The sequence below is a fragment of the Phytophthora sojae genome (assembly GCF_000149755.1).
Source record: "Phytophthora sojae unplaced genomic scaffold PHYSOscaffold_5, whole genome shotgun sequence".
In the NCBI taxonomy this organism is placed as follows: Eukaryota; Oomycota; class Peronosporomycetes; order Peronosporales; family Peronosporaceae; genus Phytophthora; species Phytophthora sojae.
This window is the reverse complement of record NW_009258119.1, coordinates 5078122-5095046: the sequence shown is the minus strand read 5'-3', so window position 1 is coordinate 5095046 and position 16925 is coordinate 5078122. Positions and strand designations below refer to the sequence as shown.

At 54.3% G+C, this 16925-nt stretch overlaps 4 protein-coding genes across 4 annotated transcripts; 1 reads left to right on the top strand and 3 right to left on the bottom strand.

Moving 5' to 3' along the window:
* Positions 1 to 537: 537 nt before the first annotated feature.
* On the top strand, positions 538 to 2201 carry PHYSODRAFT_334161 (hypothetical protein; the record flags this gene model as incomplete). The annotated part of the gene is made up of 6 exons (XM_009531424.1): positions 538 to 727; positions 830 to 909; positions 993 to 1113; positions 1416 to 1780; positions 1829 to 1937; positions 2011 to 2201. The coding sequence occupies 6 exons, from the start codon at positions 538 to 540 to the stop codon at positions 2199 to 2201; spliced, it is 1056 nt and encodes a 351-aa protein (XP_009529719.1).
* A 4086-nt stretch (positions 2202 to 6287) lies between these two features.
* Positions 6288 to 8011, bottom strand: PHYSODRAFT_316090 (hypothetical protein; the record flags this gene model as incomplete). The annotated part of the gene is made up of 5 exons (XM_009531423.1): positions 6288 to 6944; positions 7021 to 7246; positions 7276 to 7553; positions 7665 to 7727; positions 7805 to 8011. The coding sequence occupies 5 exons, from the start codon at positions 8009 to 8011 to the stop codon at positions 6288 to 6290; spliced, it is 1431 nt and encodes a 476-aa protein (XP_009529718.1).
* A 1228-nt stretch (positions 8012 to 9239) lies between these two features.
* PHYSODRAFT_507116 (phosphatidylinositol-4-phosphate 5 kinase-like protein) lies at positions 9240 to 12800 on the bottom strand (the record flags this gene model as incomplete). The annotated part of the gene is made up of 2 exons (XM_009531422.1): positions 9240 to 9866; positions 9936 to 12800. The coding sequence occupies 2 exons, from the start codon at positions 12798 to 12800 to the stop codon at positions 9240 to 9242; spliced, it is 3492 nt and encodes a 1163-aa protein (XP_009529717.1).
* Positions 12801 to 14009: 1209 nt separating this feature from the next.
* PHYSODRAFT_334158 (hypothetical protein) lies at positions 14010 to 15834 on the bottom strand (the record flags this gene model as incomplete). The annotated part of the gene is made up of 4 exons (XM_009531421.1): positions 14010 to 14255; positions 14369 to 14709; positions 14796 to 14851; positions 14927 to 15834. The coding sequence occupies 4 exons, from the start codon at positions 15832 to 15834 to the stop codon at positions 14010 to 14012; spliced, it is 1551 nt and encodes a 516-aa protein (XP_009529716.1).
* Positions 15835 to 16925: the final 1091 nt, after the last annotated feature.

Sequence of the window (16925 nt, the reverse complement as noted above, 5' to 3'; positions counted from 1 at the left end):
CAAGATACTTAGCGCACGTACCGAGCCTCTCGTCCGTCTGGGGCTTGCACGGAAGCAGCCCCACCGCGCCGATGTCATCCCAAAATGCCACTTTGTCTCTTGCTGCGCCAAATGAAGAAAAGAAGAGAGGGGAACCGATATTTGATTTTTCTGAAAAATGGTTTCGTGCTTGTGCGTGGTAGTTAAACTACCCTGATAGTCATATGTTCTTGATGCCCAATCAAATGGCCACGTTTAGATACGTGGACCAATGATATCCAGGCTAGATATGGGAAGGGACGATAATCACTTTTTGTGGATTTAGAGGTATAGTGAAATCAAGTGTTTCTTATGCTGTTCAGAACAGGTGACTTTCCAACCCTCCGCGTCCAAGGGGTTAAGTACATTATGCTTTTCAATAAATATTTTTATCTGATTATTGTCACGTTGATATCTTCAAAGTGCATTCAACTGTGCCATAGACAATGTTCTAAAATGCCGTCTTGTGTTATCCATAATCCCGCCAAAATGGTACATTTTTGCGAAAGAAAGCCGAAAATGCCGACTTCTCTCATGTGCTTCTACGCGCAAAAGCTGAAGTTAGCGGCGGTCACGTCGATGCACAAGCTGGAGCTGGCGGTGGCGGCGATCTGGGCCGCGACCGCAGTCGCAGACACAGTGGTAATGCTCGGCTTTGGGGCATCGGTTGCTGTCCCCGTGACCATGTTGATGTTGGCGTGGTGGGGAGGTTCGTCGTGGCGATGGTAGAGAGCCTCATGGGGCGGCCGGAACCTTCGGAGCCAAAGCCGATGTCGCGATAGTCGTGACGCTCATGGTGGCGTGCTGATAGGGGTGACCGGAGCCGTCGGAGCAGATACAGGAGCCGTGGTCATCGAAGCCCTCGCCGCCGCAGCGCTCCTCGCAGACGCCGTAGCAGCGCAGCCCGAGGGGCCACGCGCGCGCAGGAGCCGGACGTCCAGAGCACGGAGTTCAGGTTGCAAGACGGCGTGTAGTTCGGGCTGCAGACGCGCAACCCCAGGCTCACGTGCCCTCTGAAAATCGCCATGGACATATGGCGCGAGATGTTGATCTTCACGGAGGAACAGGTCGTGGTCATGCGCCACCCAGGCGATTGTACGATGGAGTCGGCAGTGATCGGAGTACGAAAAGGCCTGTTCCAGTTTCGAATGAGCCCGTCGCACCGCATGACCATGCACTCATGTGTCTAGCTTGGAAGAGAAACTCTGTTTTCTCGGCTGCGGCGGAGCTAGCCGCACAAATCTACTCAGACACGGCACACTCCTAAAACAACCCAGTTCAAATGTCGGGATACAAAGTGTTAGACATCGACGGGAAAGCTTTGCTGGACCTAATCCCTCGTTTGAGCTGTCCGAGCAAACAAGAATAGGCGTCAAATCGGAATGCGTACCCGGCAGTGTTCTTTGGCGTCTCACTTCCTGCCCCTAAAGCAAAAGAGGAAGTAGGTCTCGGGTCTCTTGGTAGCGGCCGGGACGCGCGCGATGGTCGATCGATGAACTGCTACGAGGAGCTGTCATTCAAACGAGTGGAATACAGAGAGTTTTACCAGCAGCGTATGTACGGCACAAATATCGTCCCGCAGCATCTACGTGGCAGGACCACGGTGATAGTTCGAAGTGCGCGCTTCCAACGAAAATCTACTGGCTATCACTTCAATGAAGATCCAGACTCGGTCGAGTTTGGGGTCATGCTGACCAAAAGGTACACGATCAGCAAGCCGGTCCCGCACTGTAAATCCCCGCACGAGAGCTGGGAGAAGCGCGTGTGAAACCAGCCTGCAACCGTGTATTTGCGATATTACAATCACGAGGACACAGAGCAGGCTTCACTTTCGTTCCGTGACGACCAAGGATTTCCTTTGAAGCTTCGTCTGCGCTCCACCTACAGTGCCCGCACCCGCGGTGCAGTCCAAGAACGCGGTACCCGCGGCGCAGGCGAAGAACGCAGCGTAGTCCAAGAACACAGTGCCGGCGGTGCAGTCGATGAACACAGTGCCCGCGGCGCAGTCCAAGAACGGGGTGCCTGCAGTGCAGCACCAGCGCCCGATGCCCGCAGTGCAGCCACAGCACCCAGAACCCGCGGTGCAGGTGATAAACCTGGAATATAGTGGAGTGACGATTCATGGAATGCATGTCAAAGCCGATATTTACGTGGATGGAAAGAAGATCGATCTAGGCACTTAAGGTACTTCTAAGGGTGCAGAAATAACTTATGATAAAGCGACGCTACAATTGTTTTAGCGACACCGGTGACGCAATCGCACTCAACTTCCCTGAAAAGCGCGACGAGTATCTAGAAAAAAATTGACGATGCAAAAGAGTTGTATTCTGTTGACGTGGCACCTGCCCCCCCCCCCCTGACTTATAGGTGCTACCTCGTTCAGTGGAAGGGGAAACCGCTCAAGCTGAGCTGGATATGGGCTGAAAACCAGGATTCGGACATTCATGTGGAGATGGCTCCATTTGTGAACATGTAAAAAAATTCAGGGAACCAATGCCGTTTATGAAGTATTACAATAAACATTTAAGGGGTGCTACAGCTTCTGCCTCTGGGTTGGGTTTCCTCAACTTTTTCGGGCCGCACTTCACCTGGGTGAACCGCACCTCGTTGACCTACAAATTTGAAGAGCCATACGCAGGCGCCATAACGTACGGGGTAAAGTATGGAGATACAGACGCATTTTACCGCTTCTTGGAGCAGGAGAGTATTCTACTCAACTAAGGCACACTGCGACAAAAGCGCCTTACGTTGTATTACAGCCTAACAGACGGCTAACACCTCGAAATCCTCGGATCCCGCGTAGTGGTCAAGACCATCCTGCTCCGGTTCGTCCTCGGCAAGCTGATATGCTCGTATCAAGTCAATAAGTCGAAACTAAAATATACAAAGATTAAACCACAATTGGCCATTGGTTTTGCCCAATGTACTTCCATGCCAAACGGATATGATCCGGCTTAAATTCGGTCACCGTGGGCCTGATTCGAGTCTATTCAAAACGGATGGATGGATCCGTTTACATTCGCTAACAAAGTAGTAACAACAATTTGCAGTTGTATTTGTCTGAACACTTTCAGAATGCATATCGTACTGGTACTTTTTACACGAAAGCCATTGGCCACTCCTTTGCTGAAATGCGGTGTAACTTGACCAATGAACGCGCCGAAGCAAGGGATGGTTACTTTCGGTCTCCTTGCTGGAATTGGACAAAACTTGGTTGAGCTACAAAATATTGCGCATGTAGAGGGCGGTAAGTATTTTAAAGACGAGAGTGTATTCTGCATGTTCCCTTCTTTATCAAAACGCTTCCACCCTACAGCGACTCACCCGCAGCAAGTGTGGATAGATTGGGGTCACCAAATTGAAGCGCCATCGTCGCTGAGCCAGAATCAAAAACTAGGGCGACAGCCAGATCCTGTCGAGCAACCCCAACTGCCTCAGACTATTTCGCGTGGGCTAAAATTTCAGTGGCGAGTGATTCCAGCAGCCACAAGTACAAAACGCAGAGTCACATCTGTCTATGACAGCGTAATAAGCCATTGATGCAGCATCACGATGTCGTTTTGAGTGATAACGACAAACGGAGTCACAGCTTTGACATCCGTTGGGTTGAGCAACTGGGTATAGCTGTTGATACCACTACGCCGTTATGGTTACGATCTTTACCGGTAATAATTGAAATCCTGATTCCCCACTAAACTGTTTCAAAGCGTGAATTCAGTTAGCCGATGCATGTCATCATTTCAACTTCATCTTCGACTAACTTCAAATAATAATAAAGAAACGATAGTCTAGGTTGGAGACTATCGTTTCTTCCACGACATGCAGTTAGGCGACTTCAACTTCGCGAAAGCTCGCATGCACCCTTGACCACGACTTACATCGCGCCAGATCGGCCATCGCCTGGCAATTGAGGTGGTATCACGGGCGTCTTCCTCCTACGCTCGTAAGTAGCACCGTGTCGCTCGGTTCTGTATTATCGACAACCGGGTCGGTGGCTTGCAATCTTTTATCGATTGCGTGGGGGAAGCTTCACCTTGCGCAGGTCCGCGATATTCTCGGACCCACTCACAAAGTCCAATATTATCTCCTTGGTTGCGTTGATGTATTGCAGGTTCCCCGCACGGATGCCAAGGCATTTCGCAACATCCGACAAAGTTCCCTGTCTACCAGTGCTAAATGGCATCAAACGTTTTGCTGATAGACAGAGTTCGCGCTTTGCGATCATTCGATGTCCTTCAACGCGGTAGTCTGGTCGCCGCTAGGACTGACGCTTCATCGGTCTTGCTGACGAACTCCGGAATTCGATCCGTGCGTCACTTGGTCTTGAACACGGTGCCTCGATCTCAACCTTCTTGGCAACATTGCATTGCTCTACTCCGTCATTCAGGCGATCCAGCACTTTAGTCTGTCCAATGAGACTTAGCTATTTGGAGCACTGAGAGCTGTCGTAGAACGGTGCCTAGTGTTATCTAGGGCAACGCTATCCGCGCTGCTAGCATACTCGAGGATATCCGTTTTCGTTGTCTGCAGCTGCTTCGCCTGTCCAAGGGAAATCCCAAATTTCTAGCCAATGTCTTCCAGTGGTGCACCATTTCCCATCAGCCCGATAGTGTCAACCTTTTGTCGAACGGTGAGACCCGTCGCCTTTTTGCGAGTCGTCGTGTCTGCAGAAGTCCCCTATGATTTCCGCTTAGCTCGAGAGGTTAGCGATAGCCTCAGCTCTGGCTAGCCACACCTCTGCCGTCACTTTCATGCAAGAGCTACCTCCAACTTTGGTGGGAAACAAAGTTTTCCTTGTGATTCAGTTTACAACAGCTAGTTGGCGGAACGTTTTCTTATAGACGTCGCGGACTGGTGGAATAGGCGAGTTCAGTATACTAAATCAATACACCGCGCAAAGTGTGATGTAGATCGGAAAACATCCCTTATAAAAAAGAACTATAAGACTGTGCCTGCTGGCTGAGCACCCACAATATTGTAGTCTGCAATCGGTAGTTAGAATCGAGTGTATATAAAGCAGCTCTAGATCTCAAATGCGTAGAAATCGAAATCTACTGGGTTGCTTAATGCCAGGTGATTGATCTAGTTGGGTGTTTTTACACCAAAATATTGTTAGTATCAACTACCGAATTTAAAATATGCATTTAGCAAAACTTATCATTTCTACCCAACAATCATTGCTACCGTATCTCACAGAAAGGATGTTTACCTGTTGGGTAGTGGTTGCAAGCTCAGCCAATTGTATTAAAATCAAAATGTGGATTCACCTTATCGCAACGCTTGTACCTGCTGGCTCTCAACAACAAAACGAAAGAGAAAAAAAAACGAAGCAAGTAATAGCTTTCAAAAACAATATATTTTGAAGCCGCTGAGAGCTTTTCAACAGTATTTGAATGCTAAGGAAAAGGTCAAAAGTATTATGTCAGTTAGGTACGGTAACCGCGGTTGGCTAGAAGTAAACTATCCCAGTAAACTAAAAATATTCATTACTACTACATATATAATAATGTGCAAGAGTAAAACAATTTTGTAAAAACTTAACTAATCCGTAATTTGATTTTTTTGTTTTGTAAAAAACGAAAAATAGGATTACGTTAGTAGTAAACTCTCCCCGTATACTAAAAATAGTCATTACTTATTCGTATTTCTATTTTTTTTAACAAAACAAATCAAATTACGAATAGTTAAGTTTTTCACGAAATTGGTTTACTCTTACACAGTATTATGCTACATACATATGTAGTAAAAATGAATAGTTTTAGTTTACTGGAAGAGTTTACTACTAGCCAACCGCAAAAACTTTTGTACTACGTAGTGAAAAACTTAGCTAATTCTATTTTGTACGCCAAAGGTCTTGAGTTTGCGAGGGAAAATGTGTATTACGTCAACAGTCGTTGGTGGGAATTAGACAACTTTGAATGAAACGAAAGTCATACTTTAGGGAATGTAATGTTACTCTCTGGTACCTCCAATATTCATGACAACTTTGCTTGCAAATTAGGCCAACTATGGCCGGGCAAAGGTGTAGTATTTGTCAAAACGTTTTCAGAATGCATTCGTGTCTTCCTTTAAGTTTCGTGAAATTGAACTGTGGCGAGTATACGCCACCAGGTCAAGCACCTGGGGCCTAGCGTTCTCGGGACACCTCCTGCACTATAACCCTTTTAAGCAGCGGAATAAATTGCCCCAACCTTTCCATGTTACTACACGTTAAATGGATTATTGCATACAGCACTACGCATCGAGGCGTAGTAGTTTCAATCGCGAGCTTACACTTTCATGGACTTGGCTCCAGTGGGGGTCATGTCGTCTCCGTGGATGATCCGCTCGAGATCCTCGTGGTTGACGTGCGCAGCTTCTTCCAGATCGTGGTCGTGCTTGACATCGAACTCCTTTCCACGTGCCTCAGGTCCGATGAGCGTCAGCAAGAACACGTAGACGTACACAACACCCAAGAAGATGCAGATCACCTTGCCGTACTGGTACCGGGCCACTCCGTTCTCACCGTCCGGCAGCGGGAAGTGTTCGCCGAGGGAAGACTCGATCGTCGATGAGGCGGACGAAACCAGATTACCGAGCTGATAGGCCGTACCCACCACAAACGCACTGTAGGACGGAGGGGACAGCTCCATTAGGTGGATCGGGATGACACCCCAAGCGCCCTGGACGCAGAACTGCTCGAAGAAGGCGGCGATCATGATCTTCTCGTCGCTGACGTAGCAGTACGGGTAGAGGAGAGCAGCTCCGACGACGGCCATGACGAGGATCGACAGGCGACGACCGAAGACTTGCGAGTAGTAGCCGACCACGGTACCGCCACAAATGGCACCCAAGTTGGCCACGACCTGGGTCACGGTCACCTGGTTGGAGTTGAACTCAAACTGGTTCTCAAGCATCGTGGGGTACAGGTCCTGCGAGCCGTGAGACTGCAACACAAAACAAGGTCATGGTTAGCGTCAATCAACTGTGCTCAACGAGCGGGTGCAATAGCGTGAAGCGTACCATGAAGTTGAAGCCGGCCATGAGCAGCACCATGTAGCACAGCAGCAGCCAGTGGCGCTTGAGCGCGATCTTTCCCTCCGCGATGAACGTCTTGGTCATGTCGCGGCTGGCCTCACGCACGCGCTGGCGTTCCTGGAACACCTTGGTCTCGGGCAGGTACAGTCGGAAGATGATGATGAACACGGGCGGGCAGGCTCCGAACCAGAACAGCGGACGCCATCCATGGCTTGAGTGTTGACGAGCGCGCGCGCGAACACGACCGCCAAGAGGTAGCCGAAGGCATAGCCCTGCTGCATCATACCCGAAACAATACCGCGCGCGGCAGGAGGACAGTCCTCGAGCGCCGTTGCCGCGACGTTGCCGTACAAACCGCCCATGGCGATGCCGAAGAGCGCGCGCACGATGAGGAACTGCGTGTAGTTTTGGCAGAATCCGGTCGCCAGTTCAAGGACCATAAATAGTAGGTTGTTCACGATAAATGGCACCTTGCGTCCATAGCAATCGGAAGCAATGCCGAAGATGATGGAGCCGACCTGGAAGGAGAAACACACAAAGTTAAATGATGCCCATTTTAAGGAGGAACAACACCAACCCATTTAAAACCAACAATGCGACTAATTGCGGTTAAGTCGTCACGCACGTACCGATCGGAGCATGAGCACGAGCGTGATGCCCCACGTGATCTGCGTCTTGGTCTTGCCGAAGGTCTCGGCCAGGTCGGAGACCGTCATGGACACGGTGAAGAACGGTCGAAGGCGTCCCAGGACCAGGCGATGAAGGACACGAGGAACTGCAGCCACTGCATGCGGTTGAGCTGCGCCAGCACCGTGAACGGGTTGTCCACCTTGGTCATGGGCGGCTTGAGCGTCGTGAAGCGCGTGCGGCAGTACTCCCCGAACGAGCGCATCTCGTCGTTGTTGACCGGCTCCGAGGCGGGGTCTGACGACGCCTTGGGGGTCAGCGCCACCTGGTAGTCGGTCACCGATGGCATGGCTGTGGTGGAGGTCGATACGACACGGGAGAGCGAGCGAGCGAGCTAGCTACCGGCTGGCTGACTGGGGATTGGTCCACTTTAGCCCTCGAGCGCAAAAGTTGAAATGAGCTGAGGCCTCGCAGCGACTAAAGGGGAGCTTGCTCGACGCTGGCTGAAGGACATGAGGGGATGCGCGTCCGCGAGATCCGGCGCGGCGCAGCTTGCACTTGGCCTCCATCTTCGAGGGCGTTCCGTTTGATAGGAGCTAGCCGGTGGACTCGGCTCAAGGTCGTCGGCAATGGACAGGGCGAGCACGTTGAAGCAAGGCATTTAACGCGGGGGTGAGCCGGTGCGGCAGCGGCAGCTTCAACAACGGCAACATGTCGAGAGTAGCGGAAGCATCATCATGTCAGCTTGCTTGATATTTCACGTGTTGACTGGCGTACAGTATGGGCTGGAGTTCTACTAGCAATATTTGTGATAGGCGGAGAAGAAGTTCAAACACATCTTCAACCACGCTTAGTGTAAGCCAAGCCGTCACTTCGCCCTTCGAATTGCACAGACTTCATGATCCTGTCTCGACGAATTTTAATCTGCTCTTTGAGACGCAAGTCATGGGCCTTGCGTCTCGAGTGGCACCGCGTGCACTTTTGGAGGAGTGGTCTGGCATCTGAGTCATGCGGACTGAACGATCGTTTTGATGGGGCTCCCCGTTGAAGTTTGGGAGCTTTGGCTCGACAAGCCGATGCTCGTCGATCCCTGATTATGAATGGGTTGCTCGTGATGTATGTACACTTGTTCAAAAGTCTCGGGGGCTGAGGGCGGTTAACTTGCAGAGTTTGCTGCACCAGCACTGGCAAGCTTCCGCCACAGCGCTCGCTACTTCAGCCGACGCGGGAAGGAGACATGGGCCTGGCTCAAGCCCAAGTGATGAGTCCCGGGCTCATCTCCAGATTCTGAAGCACTGCTTCAGCTTCAAGCAGGGCCTTCCCTATGATTTTTTATCTCCGTGCAGTCGGAGGCTTTGAGTGTGCCACCGCCACTACAAGCGACGCCTACGAGCGAGTGCGGGTGAGAAGCTGATTATAAGTTTATCGAGAGCCTCGTACACCTCAGCCTCTCCTACATATTCCTCTGATACTACACAGTCGACTCGGGGCCCCCTCCCGCCAAAACTCGGCTTCCACCGAGGGAGGCGAATCCCGCGTCAATAACAATTGCGCATCCGCCCGAGGGCGTCGTGTTGTCATGAGCCGTGCTCTTCCAAAATCACGTTGTTGTTGAGTGGCGTGGCCGGGTAGCTCTTGGCCGATTCGCTCGACGAGCTGCAAGGGGAGCTGTTGCACTCGCCCTCGCTGTGCGTGACGCGGTCGCAGCGAACCTCGTGGTCCGACAAGTGCGACAACGAGTGTCCGCGTGGCTTCGTGCTGCTCCAGTCGCTATCAAGCTTGGGCAAGTGGAGTTCCGATTTGGCCGGGGCGCGCACGGACAACGAAGACTCGCTCGTGAGGGACATGTTGTCGGCAAGCCGCGCTGCCACGTCCGCATGCCTTTCCTCGTCCGTTCGGGAGGCGGTTGCAGTTGAAGCCCGCGTGCTGGGCACAGAAGGCAGTGCTGCACTCGGATGCAAACCTGGCTTGAAGCCGCAACGCTTGCGCATGCGCATCTCCATCTCCTTCTCGATGCCGACGAAGTAGCGGTTCATCGCGTTCATGAAGCGCCGGCGGTACGAAATGGGGCTAATGACCGTCGGGTTGCGGAAGGTCAAGCTCGCCTTCGATGTCGACTCCATCTTCTTCAAAAAGTCGAATTGATGCAGGTAGTCGATAAGCCCCACAACCACTTGTCGCTTTTCCTCATCGAAGCGAAGCAACTAAACGAAAGAAAGAAAGCTAGAGTCAGTACACTGGGCGATATCACCGGTAGCACAAGCAGCACTCACCAGTGAGTAGTCGATCACACCTGCACGATACAAGAAACCAGTATCGTTCTGAATAGCTGCTTCGATTACGTCCAAGTCTGGGCGTGAGACCGGTACAGGCATACGCTCCGAGAAGTTGCCATCGAGCAATACCGGCAAATTCATGGAGACTTGCACATTCGATACGCTGTTGAAGGCATCGTGGTGGTCCTCGTCGCCGCTGCTGGAAGTGTTGTACCGCCGTCGCAGAATGCCCTTCAGGTCGTACATTTGGCCCGGGGGGTACCCGTACGAAAAATTCTCCATGATCACAACGTATTCCGTGTGCTTCAGCAGGCGCCGACTGTGGTTGAGCTTGAACAGTCCCACAATTTTCGTGATGACTGTCGGCGTCGGTAGCTCCACCACTCGCGAAATAAACTTGAAGTATTTCGGAGCCATGTGAACAAACATGTTGAACTCGGTCACTGATATGCCCTTCAGCACGTAGCGCTTATCATGAGTCATCGAAAAGAACGCGCCCGATTTACCTCCAGTCGTATCCCACCGCTTGCTCTCGATAATAGAGTTCAGGAACTCCACATTGCCCGGGACTGTAAGTGCGCGCAACGCGTGGAATTGTGCAGCGAAGTATGCCACGCAGCGGAACTCGTGGTTCGTGGAGCCAACTGCATAGGAAAACTTCATCGACGTGTGTTGCAGATCCGTCGAGCGCAGCTTATTTAAATAAATCGCCTTCTTCTTGTCAACCACCGTCATCGAGGTCGCAGCTGTCGAGGCGCTAGAGCTGGGTGAAACATCCCCTCCCGCTGCCGGGGCAATTTCAGGGACTTCTTCGGTCTTGGGTGGTGACGGCGCAGATACTTCACTGATACCTGCGTTTTCCGATGCGTGGAGCTCTTCTGCAATGTTCACCTTTTTCTCGAAATGCGCCTCCAGCTGATCAATATACGCAGTAGAGCAAAGAGTATATCCGATCAACGACCCGATGTCTTTGTCGTGGACTTTCACCACGTAGCCGTTGATACCGTCGGGGAGGTCGAAGTGGCCCTCACGCAGTCCTGTCGGAATATTCGTGTACGGCTTTATCCGAATACCTTCGGATGCGTGCAAGCTGTGGCCATAGTGACTGACAGGAGTGCTGCTTGAGCGGTTCGACTCCGGTACGGATAAACTTCGCTTGTCGTGCCTTGCCACAATCAGAGAGTTTCTCTTCATCTCCAGGGAAGATCCCGACGTGTACGATAATTCCAGTTTCCCCACGGTGGAGTTTGACGTGCTTGTAGAGAGAGCACTGTCTTCGCTTAGACTGGGTTGCTGTTGCTCCTTCTCCATAGGCGGACCTTCCGTAAACCAGTCGAGGGGGATTCGACGCTTAGTGGGGGAATCGGCAACAATTTTCTTGATGGTCGCGTGTTCCTGAGACGGTGCCAACAAAATCACATTTTCCTGCAGTCGACGCACCAGCAAATACAGCTCCTTCAGCAGCATGTTGCACCCGAGGACGCTGGTGCGATCCGAACCCAAAGTTGCCTCCGCGCCTACGCGAAACGCCTGAATCGATGCAGACGCCTCCGTTCGAAGCCGTTCGATTTCTTTCTTGGGCACGGAGGGCACTGTCGACGGTAGAAACTCCTGCGCAGTGCACAGATTTTCCTCCAAGATGTCGATATTCTCCGATATATACGCCGAGGCCAATTCGATCTTCGAGTCCAGCACCTCAGTGAACTGTTTCACGTAGTCTCGACGACAGGCTTCGTCCGTTTTGCGCTTGGACTGCATCGTGGACGAAATGAACTTGTACGGTCTCCACGCTCCGCGGCCCTGCTTGTTCTTGGCTCCATTGATTTCGCCGTTCATCTCGTTGACCATGGAGGCGCTCACGAGCGAGCCGTCCTCCTCCGTCGACGAGCGCATTCGCCGGAAACTGCGGCTCCTGGTGCTCGATCCACTTTCTGACTCGTCCGCTGCAAAAAACGAGGCCCGACTGCGCACGATCAGCTCGCTGAGAGCCGAGATCCACGACGCGCGCGACGTGCCATCCACCGCATTCAACCTCAGCGTCCGCTCTCCGTTACAGATCGAGAACTGGAACTGTCGAGGCTTGGACGATTCCTCCACGAGCAGCGTCGTATGCCTGTCAATGAGCTCCTCGCACACCTGCACCATGGACGCTCGGTCTCTCAAGCACACGAGGCTGCTGGAGTCCCATCGGAGCAAAAAGTATCGCAGCTTCCAGCTGCGCGACAGCGTGCCGCGCACCCCGAGCCATCCCTCCTTCTGGATATCGTCGTCGGTAAAGTCCACGCGCACGAAGTTCGAGGGCTTCTTCGCGGATCCGAGCTGGAAGTACGCCTTGAGCGCGTCTCGATAGACGCGGTAGTATCTGTTGGGTCCCGGGCTCTCGGACAGCCTGGACTCGCGCACGTTGTGGTCGTCGTTGTAGCTGGGCGAGCCGGCCCTCGTCTCCTCCTCTGCTGCGTGCGCGGTCGAGAGCGGCGTGCGCACGCGCGTGCGGATCCAGCGACGGCGCCGCAGGAAGTGGTAGTAGCCGCGCTTGACCTTGCTCGTGCCCTCGGCCAGGCGGCAGTTGATGCGCTCGATGGACGAGCCGTAGGTCCACCCTTCCTCGTCGCACTGCGTGTACTCGCTGTCGGGCATCCACGCGTGGCTCCACATCCACTCGGGCGAGCGCAGCACGCCCACCTCGAGCTCGGGCGCCTCCGCGACGCCATTGAGGCGGTCGTCGCGCCCGGTCACGCGCAGTACCGCGCGCGTCAGCGCGTGGTACGTGTTGCCGCTGCGGTCGCAGAAGCGCTCGAGCGTCCAGCCGTGGAAGGGCTGCAGCACCTGCACCTCGAAGGCCTCCTCGACCACGGACTCCATTCGGCGGCGGGCGGGCCCAAGTGTGACTGACGTGTGCCGAGTCTCCACTAATTAGTCCACTGAGTGTGTGTGTGTCTGCTGCTGCTTGTTGGAGGCTAATGGCACTCAGCCAAAAAGCCATAGTGAGTGAAAGAGAGCGCGCAGCGGCGGGCCCTAGCCCTGTCGTCGGAAATACGGGACGCAGTTATGGCCAATGGAGCGGCGCGTGGCGGAGCCTTTCGGCCAATGGCGAGCGACGCGTTGACACCCGTGCAGACAGGCGCCCGCAGGTGAAGTTTTTGACACATCGCAGGCAAATAAGTTGCCGCGAACGAACGGCGCGCCATGCGCGTGTTGGAGCGTGGTGGGGGCGCGGCCGAGATTCGCATGTCGGCGGGCGAAGGAGTTCGTGCTTGCTTGCTTGCAGGCATCACCTTGGGCTTCGATGATGAAAGGAGGTTTCGCGGTAACGCTGAACTGTTGCACCCCGGCACATATTCACATAGACCAGTCCCACCCGGCACCAACTGCATCCGACTCGGAGCGCTCCAGTTTGCCAGGCAAGCTTGAGCAATTTGTGCAGCGTTTGGATCGCAGCAGGGATCTGCCGATGCTTTGCTTTCGCGTTTGATGCTCGCTCGCTGCAGCGATCGATCACCAGTGCTTGAGCCGTTGCCAAGCACGGCAAAATATCCAGCCAAAGTGTCCCAATCAGTGCCTCGCCCGTCCGACGGAAGGCGCCATGCCCGCGCGATTATTACCGTGCGCGGGGCTGTCGGATAGCGTATCATAATCAGCGACTTGCAGGCCCCTGAGTTGCAGTCCGCCTTACCAGCACGCCAGCAACAGCAACGCCAGCCTCGCTGTTTGCTGCTCGAAGAGGTCGCCAGAGGCGCGCCACGCCATGCGTGTCCCAGTCGTGGCATCGGCCACGAATCGTGGCCCACGATATCCATTCTGGCGCTCGACTACCATAGCGGGGGGGGGGGGGTTTGCAGCAGCTCAAACGTTGAGCCAAGCAAGCTCTCCTGCAGTCAACGAATGAAAAAGATCGTGGAATTTGCCTTCAACTGCGCCAAGCAAGACAAGATTTGCTTATCAGATCCGCTCGCTGCCTTTTGTCAAGTGAGAGGAGCGGCGGAAAATGCATTTGTATTCAGTTGCAGTGTCTCGCGCGAGGAGACGCGCTTATCTGGAAGGGTCCAACTCGATCTACTGCGTAGCAGCTGGTTAGTGCACGTTAACCTCGCGCCGAATGACGTCCACGACTTCGTCGTCCTCAGCCTCGTGCTCGTCGGCGGTGTCCACGTTGCTGGAGCTGCCCTCCGGCCCGAAGCCGCCCTTGCGGGGGCTGCTGTTGTCGCCGTACTGGCACAAGTTTGTCAGCAGCGGGATCAGGTACTTGTTGTCGAACTGCAGCGCGCGCATGTGTCGGTGCGGCTTCACCGTCTTGTCTAGCGCCGCCTCCTCTTCGGGCTATCCATCCGGGTCGAACAGCAGAATCAACCGCACAAAGAGGCAGAACGGTTCAGTCGCCGACGAACGAGCAAACAAACGAGCAGAACATACATATCGCAGGGCGGACTTACGGTCAATCGTGGAATGCCGCACTTGTCGAGCACCGCGACGGTGCCGCCGCCCATTACGATGATCGAGAGCAGCACCACGATAAGCGTGGTGGCCACAACTTCGGGGCGCTTCTCGCCGGGGAAGGACTTGGACAGGGCGAACGCCACGGCACCGCGCATTCCGCCGTACCAGATCACGTGCTGCTGGTTCATGGTGATCTTGGCGGCGTTCTTGCGCAGGTTCAAAAAGTAGGAAAGCGGGTATACAGCGCACCCTCGGGACAGCAGGCAGAAGAAGGCCATCCAGAAGATGAGCCAGAACCTGTAGTACTCCGTCAGTCCAAACGCGGACAGTCCTAGGTCTGTCATAAGACGTTGTGTTCACGACAAAGTTGTCAGTCTACACAATAGGCGTGATCCACGGCAAAACTTCATACACTTGACGTACTCAGGAACACCGACGTTTCAGCCATGTGCGAGAGCGTATTGAAGACCCCAGAGCACCTGTAGATTCAAACATGGCCTACTCTGTTAGACACACCACTTGACAATGTATGCAAAATGAACTTGCAGACGTACACGTCGCGAGCTTCCGGGGTCAGGTTGGCCGAGGCGTAGTGCTTCATTGACACACCGGCGAAAATGACCGACACGACGCCCGACATGCCGAGTACCTGCGAGACCACGAACGGCAGGTAGGCGAACATGACGTACACGCCCACTTCGTGCAGCAAATTGCTGCGTAGGTTGCCATACTTGAACAGCAACGCCGGGATCATGCCGAAAATGACCCCGATCATCGTAGAGCCCGTGAGCACCAAGCCGAACTCGAAGATGGCGAACAGCATGGGCTTGAACTCGTACGAGTGTCCAATGAAGCGAGAGAACGTCTCGAAGAGGCAGATGGCCACGGCGTCATTCAGCGAGCTCTCTCCAAACACGAGGTAGAACAGCGTTGGGTCGACGTGAAGCTCCTGGAACACCGCCAGGATGGAGACAGCGTCCGTAGCAGAGATCAGAGAGCCGAAGGTAAGGCTCTCCGCCATGGACAGCCGCATGACCCAGCCCAAGCGGCCGACGGTGTAGATGCCGAGGCCCGCGACGACACTCATCGTGAGCGTGCCCAGGATGGAGTAGACCAGGATCGGCGTGATGTTTTCAAAGAAGTAGCGGCGCTTCATGGTGTAGCCCGAGTTGAAGATGATCGGGGGCAGCATGCCCACGAAGAAGAAGTTTGGGTCGAAGTCCATGAGCTTGACGGCGATGGAGCTGGACTTCATGAGCATGCAGAAGATGCTGGCCAGGAGGCCCACGCCGATGGTCACGCCGGCCTCCGGCAGGAAGTGGCAGTGCAGCTTGTGCGTCACGTGGTTGCACAGGATGATGGCGACCATGAGCAGGAGCAGGAAGGTGGCGAACTGGAACGCGAGCGAGTACTCCTCGCTGATCTCTTCCTCGATGAGGTGCTCCTCGAACGAGGCCGTCATGGCTGCGAGAGTTCTTGCTCCTGGAACTGAAAGCCGATTGCAGACTGCCGGCGCCGGCGTCGGCGTCGGCGTGGAGCTCAGGCTCAAAGGGCGTCCGCTGCAGTAACCGACAGCAGGATCCCGTCGGCAACGGGCAGCGAGAATGCATTCCGCCGCCTATTCTCGGCGGCCATGGGGGATAGCGAAGCCAGCCTGGCCCAGTTGGCGCGTCATCAGCAGGAACAGCTTCGGCACGGCCTCATTGCGTAGCAGACCAAGGACGCGCACAACACGTCGACGCCAAAAATTAGCGCGCCCAGCAGCGGAGATTTGAGCGTCGAGAGGGCGGAGATATGCGCCGGCATCCGGCCGAACTGCAGTGCGGTAAAGCGGAAATGTAGCCAAGCACCTTTTCTGCCAGAATTGAAGCGACCGGCATATGGCGCCGCTTGGCGGCGAGCGATCCGCAGGTCATGGACGTCGAGCTCCGCAGTCGAGCTGCTGCTGGGCCTGGTGGACATGGTCTCGTTACAGCGGACGGCAGAGACCCATGCTCGCTGACAGCCTTGTCAATGAAGGGAGCGTCGAGCGATGCGCTTCCTGAACCAGTCTCTATGCCGGCCATTAGCATCAGCAGTAGCAGCCGAGCGGAGCAACCTTGCTGGCTGCCTTGAAGCCGGGTACAGCACGCGCATGTGCTGCCAGTGCTGCTTGGGACTCGATGTCATCGCTGCGCCTTGTCCGCTGATATCCGTTCCGCCGTTCCGCTGCTCGCGGCGAGGGGCGGACGATAGATCGGAAGCTATGCGCTCGGGGCTCCATCAACTGGCCTCACAGGCTGGGTCAGCGAATGCAGCAATGCCTCCCAGGGCACCACTGCCCTGCAGCCTCCGTCCAAGCAAGGGCTTGCTCATCATGATGACCGGCGCCAGTCGCGGGTTTCGGAAAAACCGAAGCAGCACCGTCGGGGTCCGTTTTTGCAGCGTGTACCACATATCTGGTACGCGGAAATCTCCTCTCCCGCCTGAGTTTAGCTCACAAGGAAAGAACGTCGCCGACCGGCCGGCTCGCTCGCTCGCAGAGTCCAGAGCTCGCGGCACCAGCAGCACCAG